Genomic DNA, 16,184 nt, shown 5'->3' with positions numbered 1-16,184 from the left:
CACTATCAGTATATTTGGATGTTTTCTGCTAAAGGTGTCCCGGCTTCCTCCCACTATAAGATTAGGAGTATAACTATTATTGTTACCCTTTAGCACCTGGTAAGGCACATATAAAAGAAAGTAATTTGCATCTTTGAGTTTGATATAACAGGCAAAATCCCAGTCTCTTTTCATGCCTCGCAGTAAGACCCTAGTAATAAAAACAAAAGCCTACACATTTAAACTCAGGACTACTTAAATAGAAAATGTGCATTTTTTTTGTAAGTAACTTCAATCTATTAAAGTAAAGCACGAACTGAGTATACTTAAAACATATAATATACAATATTACTGCACACCGCACATAGCTACTGTTGGAATGAATAACTGTTGTTGTTGTACCTTGGTAATTGCTACAGTAATAGGAACAAATTATTTAGTAACTTAAAAGCAGATTACTGTTTAGTGGAACGAGAAAAAGAAACAAAAACAGTGAAAAATGAACAAACTTTTGAAGACATCCATTTAAACTGAACTACTTTGTTAAAAGATAATTTAGCAAATACTTTTGGTACTGACAGACGTGAAATTTGAATAGTATTTGATATATACAAGTTTACAATTTCCACACCATGCCCAAACGTGCAAAGCAAAACAGTTTTGGGATATACAAACACAAACTGTGTAAAGTCACCAGCGAGAATAAGTGTTTTTAGCAACAGAGTAAAAATTAAAAAGTGCTACCATACAATTGCATGCTATGTAATTACCACAGAGATAAATACAGGGATATATTTAAAGAAAAGCTAGAGTTCCTATATCAACTGGTATAAACCGCTTTTTTACAGCACATAGATTTTAATGTTGGCACAGGGATAACTTTGGAAGCCAGTGATGACCATTTTAATACAAAAATACATTTTTTTAAGCTGGAAGATCATGACGAATAATCTTCTGGCAACACGTAACTTATGTCATCCCAGGGGTGGCGGTAGAGACCTTGTTTGAGACGTAATTGATCGAGATAGTGCCCGATGAAACCCATGGACCTGATAGTAGTCGTTATATAAATATAATCATTGGAAAAAAACAAAAACTTTTTGGCATGTCAAATATTCCAATGTAAAAAAATTTAGTGTAAAAAAATCAAAAAGTGGAATAAAACAGAAAGCAAATTTGTGAGTTGTGTGTTACCTTCCAAGAACAAAGACACCGTTAAGAGCGCCAATCTGGACATATTCTCTTGCTTCCTCCTCAGTGAAACATCCACATCCTCTTAGAAGATCAACGAATGTAACTCCGATGAAACCATCCACGTTAAGGATCAGATTCGGTTTCTGCAAAGACAAGAAATTAATCATGAACTATAACTGCTAATAGAGGCTGGACTTTTGCCAAGAATCTTGCAGAATGCATTAGGAAAGATTAAGTAACTTATTTTGTGGTAGTGGTAAGCAGTTTAACCTAAATTTAGATAATTAAAAAAATTCTGTTATCTCAATTAACTTACAGTTACAGAAAGTCTAACCTTACAAATGTTGTCTTTCGGGTGGATTTTTTTAGAACCAAGATCATTGAAATACAAGTAAAATAAACAAGTAGAAAAAACTTTTATACCTTAGCAGTTGTAACCTTCTCAACCTCCAACGCATAGTCGAGCAACGGGGTTGACGGGAAATTTGACTTCACAAATTCTTTCAATATAACAACTCTTTGGTCAGGGTTGTTCAACTAAAAATAAACACCAGTAGTTAGATTAATATAAAAAATTTTGGTGAAAACCAAATATTGTGATTTTTTTCACAAAGAAGGAAATGGAACATTCTGAAAGCCTAGCAAGATGGTCAGAATTAAAAATAAATTTTTCTTTATGATTTTCTCAAGCAAAGTTTGTGTAACGTAATACAGGATTTTAGCATAGGCTATATGTTGCATTCATTATAATTCTAAAGTTTTATATTATAATTCTAAAGTTATATAAAAAAGTTATAATTCTATAATAAAATTGGCCTAAAGTTTTCAGACTCCTTCAAATAAAGGGTAAACTTTTCATAAACTTTAAGATCTATTTTATCCCACACCTTTTGATACAGAAAACTTAATTAAAATAATTTGTATAACAGAATAAAATACCACAATCCACAAGTGCAACAAAATATAATAACTTACTGATTTCACCCGATGTCCAATACCCATGATCAGTTGATGTTTTTTCCTCATCTCATTTACAAACTCACTTGGCAGCAAACCTTTATCATAAGCAGCACTGAACTGTCGAGCTGCACCATCTAATGCTCCACCAAACCTATCACCCTGTATATGAATTTAATTTTAGTAATTTTGCTTTCAGTTTTATGTTAGTATTTTTTTGAAATAATTTTTACATTTAATTTTTTTTTATAAATCACATCATGAAAAAATTTATATATATAAAGTACATTTTCTTGTTTCAATTGTGGCCTTAAGCCCCATTCACATCTAGCATAGGCTTTTATGGGGTATTTATATATATATATATATATATGTATATATTTAAAAGACGATAAAACTACACTGTGTAATAAGTGTGCTAATGTACATTATAAACTGTTTATATTTAACCAATTTAAAACATTGAACCAATTTCCACTTACAATTGTCAGAAGACCTGAAGTTAGGCAAGAAATGAGGTCTTTTCCAGCTCTGGCACATACAATGGTGTTGTGGGCACCTGTTGAAATGTGATGTACAAATTAGTATGGTTGAATCATAGCGAACTTAAAATAACGAACTTAAGTTCGCTATGGGTTGAATAAATTCAACCTTTTACCACCGTGTAGAACCCATAACTTCTAGTTAAGACTAAAAAGCAGAAGGGCTAACCATTGTGGCACTGCACCAGACATTCTAACTAAGGTTTGTATCATATATACACACCTGATACTGCAGGTCCATGATCAGCTGTCATCATCAAACAATGTTCGAAAAACTTGCAAGCATAAGTAGGTAGCCTGTATAACATATAGGAATATGTTTAGTTATTATTATGCACAAAATCTTTACATGTTTAGTAACTGTAGTTGTGATGTTACTAGCATTATTTTTAAAACAGTTTACAGTTGATATGACTAGCATATGGCAATAATACACAACTGAATTGAAATATATAGTAGACAAATAAATTAACATGAATCAGTGATATAAATATGAGACACACTCGAAGATCTCAAAACCCACAAATACACAATAAAAACCATAGTTTATTTAATGTACAATCATATATAGGCTTAAAAATTCTACAAAAAAACTTTGTCTAACTGGTAAAGTTGCTCAATCACACCACATTACGTAATCAAACCTAAAATACCGCAACAAGCCAATGGCATAACTAATTAATTACATCTTTTTACAAAAACTCAATCCCGCAAATTGACAAATTACCGTTTTTGGAACCATAAAAGTCCAAGCACTCCACCTATACCAAGATCATCTTTAAAGACTTGCGAGATCGGCATCCCAGCATAAAGTAACTCTTGTCCTCTTTCATCTGAGATGCTCGACATGAAGGATGCGGGCTTCCGGATCAAACCTAATTCCTGGAGGAGGGGGGGATTTTTAATAGGTTTTGATGTTGTTGTTTTTTTTTAGTTTAGTGCATGGAATGTTAAGATATTAGTATACAGTATTAATATAAGGTCTTATACTCATTTTTGTATTATACTGAATGTATTTAATTTGTTGCAGTGAGAGTTTTTACAAAAATATTATAGGCAGCAATCATTAATCGCAAGGAGGCATTCATAGTTAGGCACACACCATGTAAATGTTTTTTACATCGGTTGTAATGATATTTGTAACAGTACACAAAATTCCAGTTGGTCGCCAACCTTGTCATCATAGGTTTTGCGCCTTGGTGTCTTTTTAATTTTTCTTAAGGAGTGGTAAATAATACAATACCAAACACATGTGTACATAATTTTTTTCCGCTTTTGTTTTAGTTTAATTTTTTTAATGATTTTTTTTGAGATTTTTAATTTTTTTTCAGGAAAAAAAAAGTAAACTAGAAGCAATCTTAAATGCAAGCCCAATCAATACAGGGAATAATAATCGCTAGAATCAGCCAACCAAATACAACACACTAATTATCTCATACCCTTGCCCATGAATAATCCATAGGAACAGTAGGAGGGGGAACATCTTCTTGCACGACGACCACACCAAGGTCAACAAGATTGTTGTAAACTTCCCTGAAATTAGAAAAAAGTGTGAAGGTTAACTTTGTTTAAATTCTAGAGATAATGTATGTAGGTGGGTAGCATCTTACTGGTATGTATTAATAAATAGGCCGATTAATGAGAATTAAATGTACAGTCATGAATATATACCATTTTGTGATATAGAAATATTTTTGTTTATAATATTATGCCACTGCCCAATGAATCCCAATCATATTTGCTAACAGTTAGTTTTTTTTACAAAAAATGCAAAACATATTCATATTATAAATGTTAGTGGTTTATTAAATGAAATTTTACATTTGGGGAGTCTGAAATAGACAATTTTTTTGTAAAATTTGCAAAAACGACATTGCATTAGAGGTGAAATAAATGAATAAATGTAACTTATTTATCCTTACGGAGCAGGCATTATAACTTCAGTGTTTTGTTTTATACAACCAGTTGCTGTGACAACCATCAAACCTGTAACTTCTAGCCTAAAATCAAGGGCTGTAACCACTATGCCAAAGACCTACAGGCCTAGCACCGCATACATTCAGCATTCATTACACCATTCACCTTATTTTAGTGTTGAGTTCATTGAAACTGCATGGAACATGAGCACCAGCTGCTGCAAGAGCTTTGTTTTTTGCTGCTGCAGTTTCACTAGCTTGGTTAGCGCACGCACCGGCGTGGCCGAACTGAACTTCTGATGTGAACATTGTAGCACATGTACCTATAGTAGGGTGGATGGTTGCAACAGACATTTTTAAAGATATATATAAATTTAATTTTATTTTTCACTTTTTTATGAGGAATTTTTTTTAACCTTAAAAACTGATAAAATTTTTTAAATGTTTGGTCTAAATTTACCTTTAAAAGTTGTCACATATTTTCTGCACAATATAAACAATAGGGATCTCAGGTTTTTTTTAATTTATTATTTACAAAATTACATTAGCAAACATGCACTTTAAATATTCAGTATCAACTAAACCCCACAGAAAGTAAAATTACAAGTAAGTAAAATTAAACGCTGTATTTAGTAATAAGAAACATTAGACTTACCAATACACCAAGCAATCACAGGTTTAGTGATTGTAGCAGACTTTATTGCATCACAAATATCATATTCCTCTGTTCCACCAACCTAATGGATAATTTAAGTTAAAAAAATGAGCCGTAAAAGTTTGGTAAAAATAGGCCACTAATACTACCTAAATCAACTCAGAAATATGAAAATGAAATTAAGTTTACATAAATGTAACCCCTACAATTTATTTTGTCATAAGAGCTGTATGAGATTTCTATTATGCCTGGCAGCAACAGATTACATTTATACTGCTGCCTTTTGATGATAATAACACAAGTTACAGTCACTTCACTTACTTCTCCCAACACAACAATCATTTTAACATTTGCGTCATTCTGGTAACGCAAGATATGATCCATGAATGTAGTGCCCGGGTATCTGTGGGAAAAGTGTTTTAAAATATGTGTTTTCTCCGAAGTCGACCGTTTTATGAGTGTTCTTTTATCATGTTTAAACTAATTTGTGCTCATAGAATGTTTTTAGATTGACTTATAAAAGTAAATACTTCAAAAAAATTATGGACTTCTAACTAGCAAAAAGATTGACATTTCAAAGCCCAATCTACAAATCAATCATTTTAAATTTACCACAAAAATATTAATACTTATCACAATAAACACAATTATAAATTATAAATCCAAAAAAAATTTGTTTTAGTCAATTTTTTGGTTCAAAACTATTCACAGCATTATCATAAAAATAAAACTTTTTTTGGCTAAACAATAACCAAAACCATAAAAGTTCACCTGTCTCCGCCTATGGCCACTCCCTCACATACACCATTAGTGGTTCGTGATATAATGTTGTTCAGTTCGTTTGACATACCCCCGGATCTTGACACATAAGCCACACTACCAGGTCGGTAAAGTTTCGACGCCAAAATGTTGTCCATCATTCCACCAGTGTTGCCGATTTTAAAACAACCAGGTTTTATGCCACCAACCTGGGGAAAAAAGGAAACACTGTTAATTGTTTATTCAGGAAGGAAACACTGTTAATTGCTTTTGACTTTGAGAAGATATAATTGAAAAGTAGAGCTTATTTTTAACATCTAAGCAGAAAATGATAATAATGGCCAATAAAATCTGTTTTTAAGGTTTTCAAAAATTATAAAAATTAAAAATGAATATTTTTCAAATATTACCAAAGAAAACAGAAAGGGTACAAATATATGATTTTAGTGTGAGTATAAACTGTAAACAATATTAAATTTATGCCTATAAATTTACTCTTAACAGTCTTAAAATAATTGTGATAGTTAGCACGCAAAACACACTCACAGTTGCAGGTCCAATAATAGAGACATTTTTTTCACGAGCCAACTTGTTCAACTTCTTGGTTGTTGCTTCTGGTATACCTACATAAATATATGGGGTTAGCTTTTTAATTAGCCTACAGTATAAGTTAAAGCTCTAGTATATCTATATCAAGTAAATATATACTGTAACATAATTAAGGTACTGGTTAGATGCATAGTAATGCAACAACAGTACAGTATACCGAAAAACCATCTTTTTCCCATATGATAAATATTATTCTAATAAATATGTTTTTGGTAACTACTAACTAGTAAATCTAACTACGGTTGAAAAATATTGGGGAAAAAATGTGTACTTGCTGGAATTTACCTTCAATTTGGATTTTATTCTGTTAAATGAACATTTATCATTAATTTTTTTTCGAACAGAATACATGCCAACAGTAACAGTTTAGTACAAGTTAAAAAAAAGGTATCCCATTATAAGTTATAACCAAGAGATTTTATTAACCTTCAGCAATGATAGCAATGGTTCTGATCTGTTGGTATTGCAGCGTGTCAATCGTGCTTTCCTCTGCCGATCTCAGTGATGCAAAACTGATCATTACATCGGCATCCGAATGTTTATGCATGGCATCACTCATGTTCTTGTACACAGGGATTAGAATCTCCTTGTGCCCCCAGTAAAACTTCTGTTTGTGGTCACCGCTGAGGGAAGAAAGGTTTGTTAGTTTGTTGGCACTTTTTTTAATGTATGTTATCTACCTTTGCTTGGCCAGTACAGTCGTTATAACATATGTGTTCTGTAACCACATAGGTAACTGTGTCTGTGTGTGTAATTGTTTTATTCACTTCTTTTAAGAATGACTGACAATTTGGACAACACATTAGTGACCACTGGGTTGGAGCAATATATGTCCTGCCCAAGGACCCATCCCAATAGTAGCAGCATTAAGCACTTGACCCTATATCTTCTTATTACAATGCAAGCACCTAACCAGTGAGCTACAGCACTGACTTCTTTTTTTTTCAAGCATCACACATTTAATAAAAAAATTTGGCCTATAATATAAAAAAATGCTCAAAAAAATGTTTTATCACCAAAAAATACTTATATATAAACATAATAATATATAATAATGACCTGAATGGGTAAACCATGGCAGCAACCGATGGTGTTTTACGAGAACAAACAAAATCAAAATCCATCATTCCTTGAACAGCCCGAGATTGTAAACCCCATATAATACAACGCGTTTTATCTGAAATATAATTGTATTTCATATTATGTTAAACAATTGGGTTATCTAGATCAAGTTTTTAATAATCACTCACAAATTCTATGTTTCAAACTAAAAAAAAAATTAAAAGGATAACAAAATTGGACGTTGAAACAAAGTTAGCAAATACGCAATAGAGTTGTTTTGCAAAAAAAAAAACAGGGAAAATATATGTTATTAAATGTTAAATAGGTGGGTAGGATGTAGGTTTGATTTCCTAAACAATAAAAATAATGTTTCTCAATGTAATGTAAAAATAATACAATTTATTGGCAGTGGCAGGGTCAGTAGAAAACACAGAGCATAGCACAGAATATAACAGCACCCTTCTTTCTTTGGTTGAATGCCGTTCTTACACTACCCCAACCCTAAGCCCTATTTATAGGAACCCTAACCTTTATTTATTTTTATGTAGCATGGTATTAGGCCTTTCATGCTTAATACCATGAATGCTACTATGCTGGAATGCTACTATGCTCGAATGCTACAAAAACTTATTGAAGCTTCATATTTTAACAAAGGGAAGGAAGGGATGGGTCAATAGGAAAAGCCTCACCGCTTTGTACATATTCCAACCATATACAATCAAAAAACATGTTTTTATCAAAACACGCCCTAATTTTCAATTAATTATAACTAATACTTTATTCTATTGTATTTTCAGTTTAGCAGCCAAAAAATAAATAAATTTGTATGTGTTATAACTGTATGTATAAATTAACATATGCTATGCCAGGTGATTGAAGACTTACAGACTAATTTGATGATTAATATATATACATATATATATACATATATATATATCTGCACTGAGGATTAAGTACCAGTGGTGCTTAATAGTTGTAAATGTAATATCCCACATACTTGTGAACATGGGTCTATGAGCTGCACGTTTAGCAGCTTCTTGTAAAACACTTGTTCCATTCAAAGCTTGGGCAGCATCTCCGTTAGCTTGTGGATTATCAGCAAACGAACTGGTTCGAGAAGTACGCGGTGTACCACCCTGTTTTAATGCATATGATCAGTTTCGTGTTTGATTTAACAAATGGGTTGCGGCAAATAGTGGAAAATTAAAGCCAACACCTTAAATTTGCATGTCCTATATAGACACTCTATTCTATAGGGTCCAGTTTAAATATATAATTATAAAGATATTTTCTTCTAATCTAGATGGTAATAGAAACTAGTAAATTAACCCAATGCATTATTTCTGCTGCTACCAATTGTACAACAGTATCACTACCTGTCAAATTAAAAAAAAATACGCTGAATAAAAAAATTATATATATATATATATATATATATAAACATATATAAAAAGATATTTTTTTTAACAATAGTATACCATTTGCATGTGTCTTAAAATTGTTAAACTGTAGTCTTTATTGCAAATTACATATCAAATCACTGCAAACCGTTAAATTAAACTAAAAAAACAAAAAGTGTTTGTGAAAAAATTAAAATCATAAAACCACACTGTGCATAATTGAAAAATGAATTAATTAAAGTAATTGAAAATCACTGCATGTAAATGTCAACTACCTGGGATGGGTCATCCTGTATGAAAATTTGGGAATAAAAAGTTTTTTAAGGAGCATTTATGTTATATATGCACAGAACTGGGATAGGTAGCTTAGAAATCGGTTGTTTAAAAAATAAAATGAAAACATGGATGTATCTTATAAATAAAATATATATGAACATATAAAAAAAACGAATTTGTTGTTTTGTGTTAATGAAATAAACCTTTATTTTTGAAAGTTTTATAATGTAAATTTTAATCTTTAAGTAAAAGGTTACAAATACACATGCTAACATTGCCAAAAAAGATAAAAACATTAAACATACATTCCAAAAAACAAACTGACCAGGAGACATAATCAAACATGTTCTAAAAAATAATAATAAAAAACATTGAACTTACAGCATAATTTGAACTTGCGCCAAGCAAAAAGTTGGCGGTGTGTCCGGGATCATTAGGTTGTTGGTCGGGAATTGGAGTTTTACCGAGTGCCATTCCTACTATAGCTGTCATGTGTGTTTCGGTGCCGAAGACATGCACTGGTACCCCAAGGTGCTGACCTAATTATATTGATCCAATAATTCAATTACTCAGTGAATGTTACTTGGTTGATTGCTTGCTTTAATTTAAAAGGGTCAGTTTAGATTGGTTTACTTTGAGATAAAGCAAGATGGGAATTATAATTACACTTTTCTAGTTAGAACTATTTGGTAAACTAATGCTGATTAAAATTGAAGTTACAGTTATGTACAAATATGAAAAATGTACACCATATAAACCTTCTATGTTAATCATAATTAAACGATATAAGGTACATCAGCAGTATTATAAAGTTCTAATTAGACCCAAAACAGTAAAAAACTAAATAGAATTACCCCCCGCCAAGAAAAACACAATCTTATAAAAACTATACCAAATCGATAAAAACAATTTTTGATTTTGAAATCTCACCAACTTCTCGCATCACTCTCAATCCCTCCTGATAGTTAGGTCCTCCTCTTCTGACGAAGATCGAGACCTTATTGCTTCGAAGTGAAGCTTGGAATTGTTTCAATGCACGAACAATACCCTGTGGAAAACATGGGGTTGAATGATTGAAACAATGGTTCCGACAATTCATCATGTGTTATAATGAATATAGATCCATTCCTATTCTTGTTTTAAGTAAATAGTATTGATTTTCATCTCATAGAAGTAGGTGTCACTACTTTCGTTTTATAATTAATACATTTTAATCAATTGAAATGTAATCAGTGGTACAGTCAGCTAGGAAAATTAAAAAGAAAAAAAAAATACATCTTACATTTGTCATACGAAGTTAACAATTTTTTAAGAAAAAAATTGCTTAAATATCTGAACTGTTTGCAATGGCAATTTGAACCAAATTTTCAGATCATCTGTATATAATAATCATACAAAAAATCCCCAAAATTATATGTGGTATAAACTGCCAGGCATAGTATAAAACACAAGATACCAGCAAAAGTACAACGCTACTAAAAAAAAAATAACCAAAGTTACATCCTACCTTAAATGTTGCTGCCACATTTGTGAAGTTTGCAATCCCTCCTCCAATGATGAGGACTTTACCATCATCTCTAGGGGTCCTTGTCATTAAAGAGAGGATAGTACGAGCGTAATCGTACGTTTGCTGCTCACTGGGTGCTCCACTATATTCACCATAGTTGGCAAGCTCTGATGCCCCACCAAGGTCACATATTGTATCACTGTGTAGGTAGGTGGAAGATTTTAATGATAAAATGAAAAAAACGAAGGTGTGGAATTGAATTATGGCATTAAATCAATCAATCACATTGGATTACTAGTGACTATATTTGCACAAACTGTGATTGAGGGATTTTTTGTCCTTCTGTGAAAGAAAACCTTTTTTTTCTAAATCATCACGATAGTTGAACACACTATGAAACTACAAAACTAGATGAACAAATGAATAAATGTAAATTGCTTTATCTTCGCTTGGTGGAAAATGACAGTCCTTATAACACAGATGTTATGTTTCCTATACCCCTTAACAGGCTACAAAACCAGGAACATTTTAATTAAATTACCCACTGTATCACCCACTACAGTTCATATAATAAACCCCACACCCACACCTGTACACCACTGAAGCACCTCCACCAGCAACCATGGTCCATATTCTGCCATTAGGGTTAAGTATGGTAAGTTTGAGCGAAGCACCACTTTTAGCATCAAGATCGGCAATGTAGGCTTCCTCTGGGTAAGCCTCACGACCAAAGGGAGGGGGGAATTCTACAGGACCCCATGTTCGAGCACACACAAATTCAGCACACTGTGGTAAAAAAAAAAATTTTTAATTTTTTTTTAAAGATTTGCAAATTCTGTTGATTATTTTAGATTTTTTAATTTCTCAACTTTTATTTTTAGGATTCTCACATTTCAGATTTCGCAGATTGAATTTTAGATTTTCTGATTGTTGAGTATGTTACGTGCCACCTATACACAGTGCACTGTCCGTTAAATGTACCTGCTGCTGCCAGTATAATGTAGTAATGTACCAAGTCCAAAAGTACCATTTAGGCAGCTATAGTGTTAAATACCTGCATCTGTTTCTATAGGAAATGTGTGGCTAAGTGTGAAGAATAAAAAACAAAGTATATATAGATTTACCTGATCTAATTTGGCAGCCAGATCAAGAACATAGATTTTGCCATCATTTACAACTGTAAATAAATAAATAAATACATTATTAAATACAATATTTGTAAATATTCTGTTACTTATGCTACCAGGCAGAATGTAAATAGTCTTTTAGCGAATCATCTGGTACAGTAACTATGTTGTCTTGTGTTTAGTGTATGCAGTTGTCTTAGTTTAGTCAGTGTATGCAGTTACCAAGTAATTTTATTCTTGCTATTATGTTAGAAGTATTCAGAACAACCCATTTCCTGTGTTTGTTCTGCTAGACTAATTGTTTGAGGTCAGAGGTTCGACTAACACAATACTTTATGCTTGTTTGTGTTACTGTTTTGACAGACTTCTTAAAATTGCTGTGTTGCATTACGTAATAGTGCATGAATTATTACAATAGTGTATACCACCGCTGATAAATTATCAGAAATTGGAAGGACAAACAACTGACGCTGGATATTTACAATCAATATTAGTTAAAGCTATGACGTAATGGTTGTGAGAGCATTTGGGTATATGTCTACACCCTAGTCTACACCAAGAAATCTTTAACTTTTTAAAATCATGGCACACTTAGGCATTTCAGATTTATTTGGGTGCACCACATATATAAAATTCAAGTTTTACACATTTACACAAATTCACAAATTTTTTTCAAAATATTGTTAAGTAGTAATGTTTTATGGGCACAGGGCATGGCAGAAACTTTAAACCCCTGTTCTACAGCTCATACGTTAAGTAGCAGAGCCATAAAACAATTTATTCGAAATGTACAAGCAGTTGTACTGCCACATTGACATAAAACTCACCCAAGGGATTGATTTCTAAGTAAGTGAAGTGGAGGGAAGTGTAGAACTCGTATAAAGACAAGATAAATGGCTCCAGCAATCTAAGAACATTATGTAATTAAAATCGATATATAATTCATAATACACAAAGCATGTTTATGTTATTAGAAACATGTAAAAAGGAAGGAACATACCTTTGATTTTCTCTGCTCACGCTTTTAAGCAGCGCAGTTGTTATTTTAGTGGAGTCTGCCTTTTCTCCAGTCAGTATCTGAAAAAATTAAAACCTTAACATTTTTAGCCAAAAATATTTCAGAAAAAAATGTTTTAATTATGAAATATATTGAACGCACACAGTATTTCTAGAAATTAATCAGACACGTTGAAGTATTGACAATATTTTACGTCAAAGCTAATACAAACATGAGTAATGCAAACAATACATGATATCGCTCACTTGGAGTTTGTTGGCTTTTGCGTCCACATCTCCGATGTCCACTCCTCCCTCGTGGTGGAAGAGGATGGTGTCCTTCTCCCTGGAAGAGTGGATGCAGATGTAAAACTCTTCTTCCTAAAAACATGGACATGGTTAACAAAAAGTTAAAAAAAAACAACAAGTTTTAGGTAAAATTGGAAAGACGATTTCAAGGCTATTAAATAAACTCTTAGAAACATGGTTTGGTTAAGTTAAAAAAATGTTTACAAAATTAGAAGGTCACATAAAAAATAAGAATTGCATTAGATTTTAGGGTGATCAAATAAATAAACATGGCCTTGGATAAAGGTTAACATTTTTTACTTGAATTATTCGAAATTGGTCCCCTAAAATTAAAAGAGTGCATTAAATTTCAAGGCTATCAAATAAAGTCCTAAAAACTTGGCCTTGGTTAAGCATGGTTTACTATTTTTCCCCACATTTTATAAAATCGGAAGGTCACATAAAATACATTTGCATTGCAATAAATTTCAAGGCCATTAAATAGCATGGTCTGTTGTTACAAGAAATGTAACTTTAGCAGCCTTTGTAATGTAGGCTATGCAAGCGTTATTGTTTAAACTGGGTGTTGCTTTAATTAAAGTAATCTATGCTATGTTTAATTAACAGTTGGGTGTGTTTGCTTCTGTAAACAGAACTAGTACTGTGCTTGTGATAAATTAAATTTTTAGGTGTAATAGCGTATATAATACAGTACAAGCTGTAAAAGGAAGATTTGGGTTTTGTAATATGAACTGTCTTGCTAATTGAATTGGTAATTTTACCGCATATATAGCCTACTAATCAATACCAACAATAATTGGTAAACCCAGATGAACTGAAATATGGTAATTGGATATGTAATTTTGTTGAATTGAAAGCATAAATTGTTTTAGAGCTAAACAGAATAAAGTTTAATTGGATTCTCTTAACCTCCCCATAATCTAATATATTACTGCATTCAGTGTAGTTTACCAGATTAAAATATTAGCATTCATTAAAGTTGTATTATGTAAAATATATTATGGTTCAGTTGTTTTTAATATGAACATTTATGTACTAGACTATGTTTATGAATTATATTAAAATTGAATAAATCTGCGTATTAAATTGAATTAATTTTAGACCAAATGTCAAACCTGCTTATGTGCAACAAAAGGCTCAATAATGAAATGTTTTAAAATCCCCTTTGTTTCACCAATGCTGATTTCCTAGAGGAAAAAACATTTATAAGTTGTGTGAATGTAAAGTGTTACTTTATGAGCAATGTCATCAGATTAAAAAGAATGCTATTTTTAGGTTAACTTCGAAAACAAAACAAATTTAGGGAACTAAAAAAATACACATAAGAAGGTAATAAACAATGCTGCAGAATTTTGTACTCAAATTCACAAAAAATTGATTTGTATTTTTATGTTAAAAATGGCCACCTTTAGCATACGTTCTCCAACCCATTGTTGTACACCGGCATAATCTGTGTTGATTTTAATCAAACCCAGCTTTCCTCTACGTTTAATCAATTGGTCCGGCTTCACAATCAATTTCTGAAATGCAAAAGAATTTTGTATGAATAAACAATTGCAACATTAATACAAGTAATTTGTTTTATTTTCGCGTAGCCGAAAACGACATTCGCTATATAGAATGGATGTTCTGTTTTATACACCTTGTGTCAGTTAACGAGTTACCATGTATTTAATTGATAACCGTTTTAACCTCTTTTTTTAATGCAGGCGTGCTAACCTTTGTTCCACGGCTGCGATATCATAATCAAAACTATTTTATCCTTATCACAAAGGTTTGACAAAAGTTTATACAACTGTCCAATGTAAAAAATCAAGTTACACTAAAACAAAATTATTACCTCAGTTAGCAGCCAAGGATGTTTCACTGCCAGTTCATCCCAATTTATGCAACGATCAACCGATGCAAATCGCAGTCGGTTGCTCAAATTAATGTCATCACCAATGTTTTTACACAAAATGGTCTTCGCGGTGATTTCATTGATTGCTTTTGCCGACATTATAACCAATAACTACTTCTACTTGATAATTGAGGCTATGGTATGCAGCTGAGATAGGTAGAATATTGTTATAACAGAAATAACTAAAAACAAGTAGTGTAACACTAAACAATACTTATGACACCTGCAATATTGCTAAGCTATATAAACTTATGCTGTCTTTTTGTTACAACCCAAAAATATCGTTAGGTTTGGTTTAGTGACAGAACAGTGGTATGGTATGAAACTGTCACATTTTAATGTCTTGAATATTTTACACATTGTAAAAAATTAAAAAACGGCAATAAAAGAATGTCTATTAACTCTTAAGCATTTTCTATCGATTATATTTTCATCTAACTTTTTTTAGAAATTACTGACTGCATCTTTCGGCGTTTGCAAGAAACGTTGCAGACGCTCAAGAAAACACGTCGTCACGTTACATCTAACAGCACGACTGATGAAAAGCATTCGTAATGTTGTTTACAAATTTAACGTCGAGTGGCAAAACTGCACGCTTCAGTGACTACAAATATAGAAATAGTAAAGCCATAGCCTATAAATAATTATAGGCTATGGTAAAACACACTCATTTACCCACTGCCCGTTGAAAGCTTTCTGTTTTAAAAACTCTCTCCAGTAAAACAAAATAAGACCCTCTTCTTACAATAAAGAAACTGTACCGCATCTGTTGGTTAATTGTATCCTTATTGGTAGGCTATGCCTATAGAGATAGATATATCTTTAGTAGACAATGATCCGTGCAAAAACATGCTTAAACGTTACAACTATAGTCTTTAAATAAGCAGAAGCTTGTCACGTTGGGTTCTTATAATTTTCCATGATACTGTTGTGATTATGAGCTAACTCTGGCCTTAATCACAGGTTCCGTCGCGTGCCTCACTACATAGGGCGTTA

At 32.1% G+C, this 16,184-nt stretch overlaps 1 protein-coding gene across 2 annotated transcripts; it reads right to left on the bottom strand.

The window, feature by feature from the left end:
* Window positions 1–300: 300 nt before the first annotated feature.
* Window positions 301–15,363, bottom strand: LOC149738918 (ATP-citrate synthase-like). 2 transcript variants are annotated; one of them, XM_089874626.1, is made up of 28 exons: window positions 15,129–15,363; window positions 14,695–14,808; window positions 14,404–14,475; window positions 13,247–13,360; window positions 12,984–13,060; window positions 12,811–12,890; window positions 11,981–12,033; window positions 11,446–11,642; window positions 10,857–11,055; window positions 10,280–10,397; window positions 9,731–9,888; window positions 9,349–9,363; window positions 8,671–8,809; window positions 7,671–7,788; window positions 7,038–7,234; window positions 6,549–6,625; window positions 6,015–6,211; window positions 5,565–5,646; window positions 5,244–5,325; window positions 4,755–4,911; window positions 4,112–4,205; window positions 3,400–3,554; window positions 2,896–2,969; window positions 2,613–2,689; window positions 2,149–2,292; window positions 1,597–1,710; window positions 1,174–1,316; window positions 301–1,028 (listed from the first exon to the last, which is right to left on the bottom strand). In XM_089874626.1, exons 1-28 carry the CDS (start codon window positions 15,285–15,287, stop codon window positions 917–919), a joined length of 3,318 nt encoding a protein of 1,105 aa, XP_089730752.1. In that variant the 5' UTR covers window positions 15,288–15,363; the 3' UTR covers window positions 301–916. The 2 variants fall into 2 exon arrangements, with proteins under 2 accessions (XP_089730752.1, XP_089730753.1); XM_089874627.1 differs by lacking the exon at window positions 9,349–9,363.
* Window positions 15,364–16,184: the final 821 nt, after the last annotated feature.

The sequence above is a fragment of the Ciona robusta genome, chromosome 3 (genome assembly GCF_009617815.1).
Source record: "Ciona robusta chromosome 3, ASM961781v2".
Lineage (NCBI taxonomy): Eukaryota > Metazoa > Chordata > Ascidiacea > Phlebobranchia > Cionidae > Ciona > Ciona robusta.
Note: the sequence above shows the minus strand (reverse complement) of the source record. Positions and strands in the feature narration are given on the sequence as shown.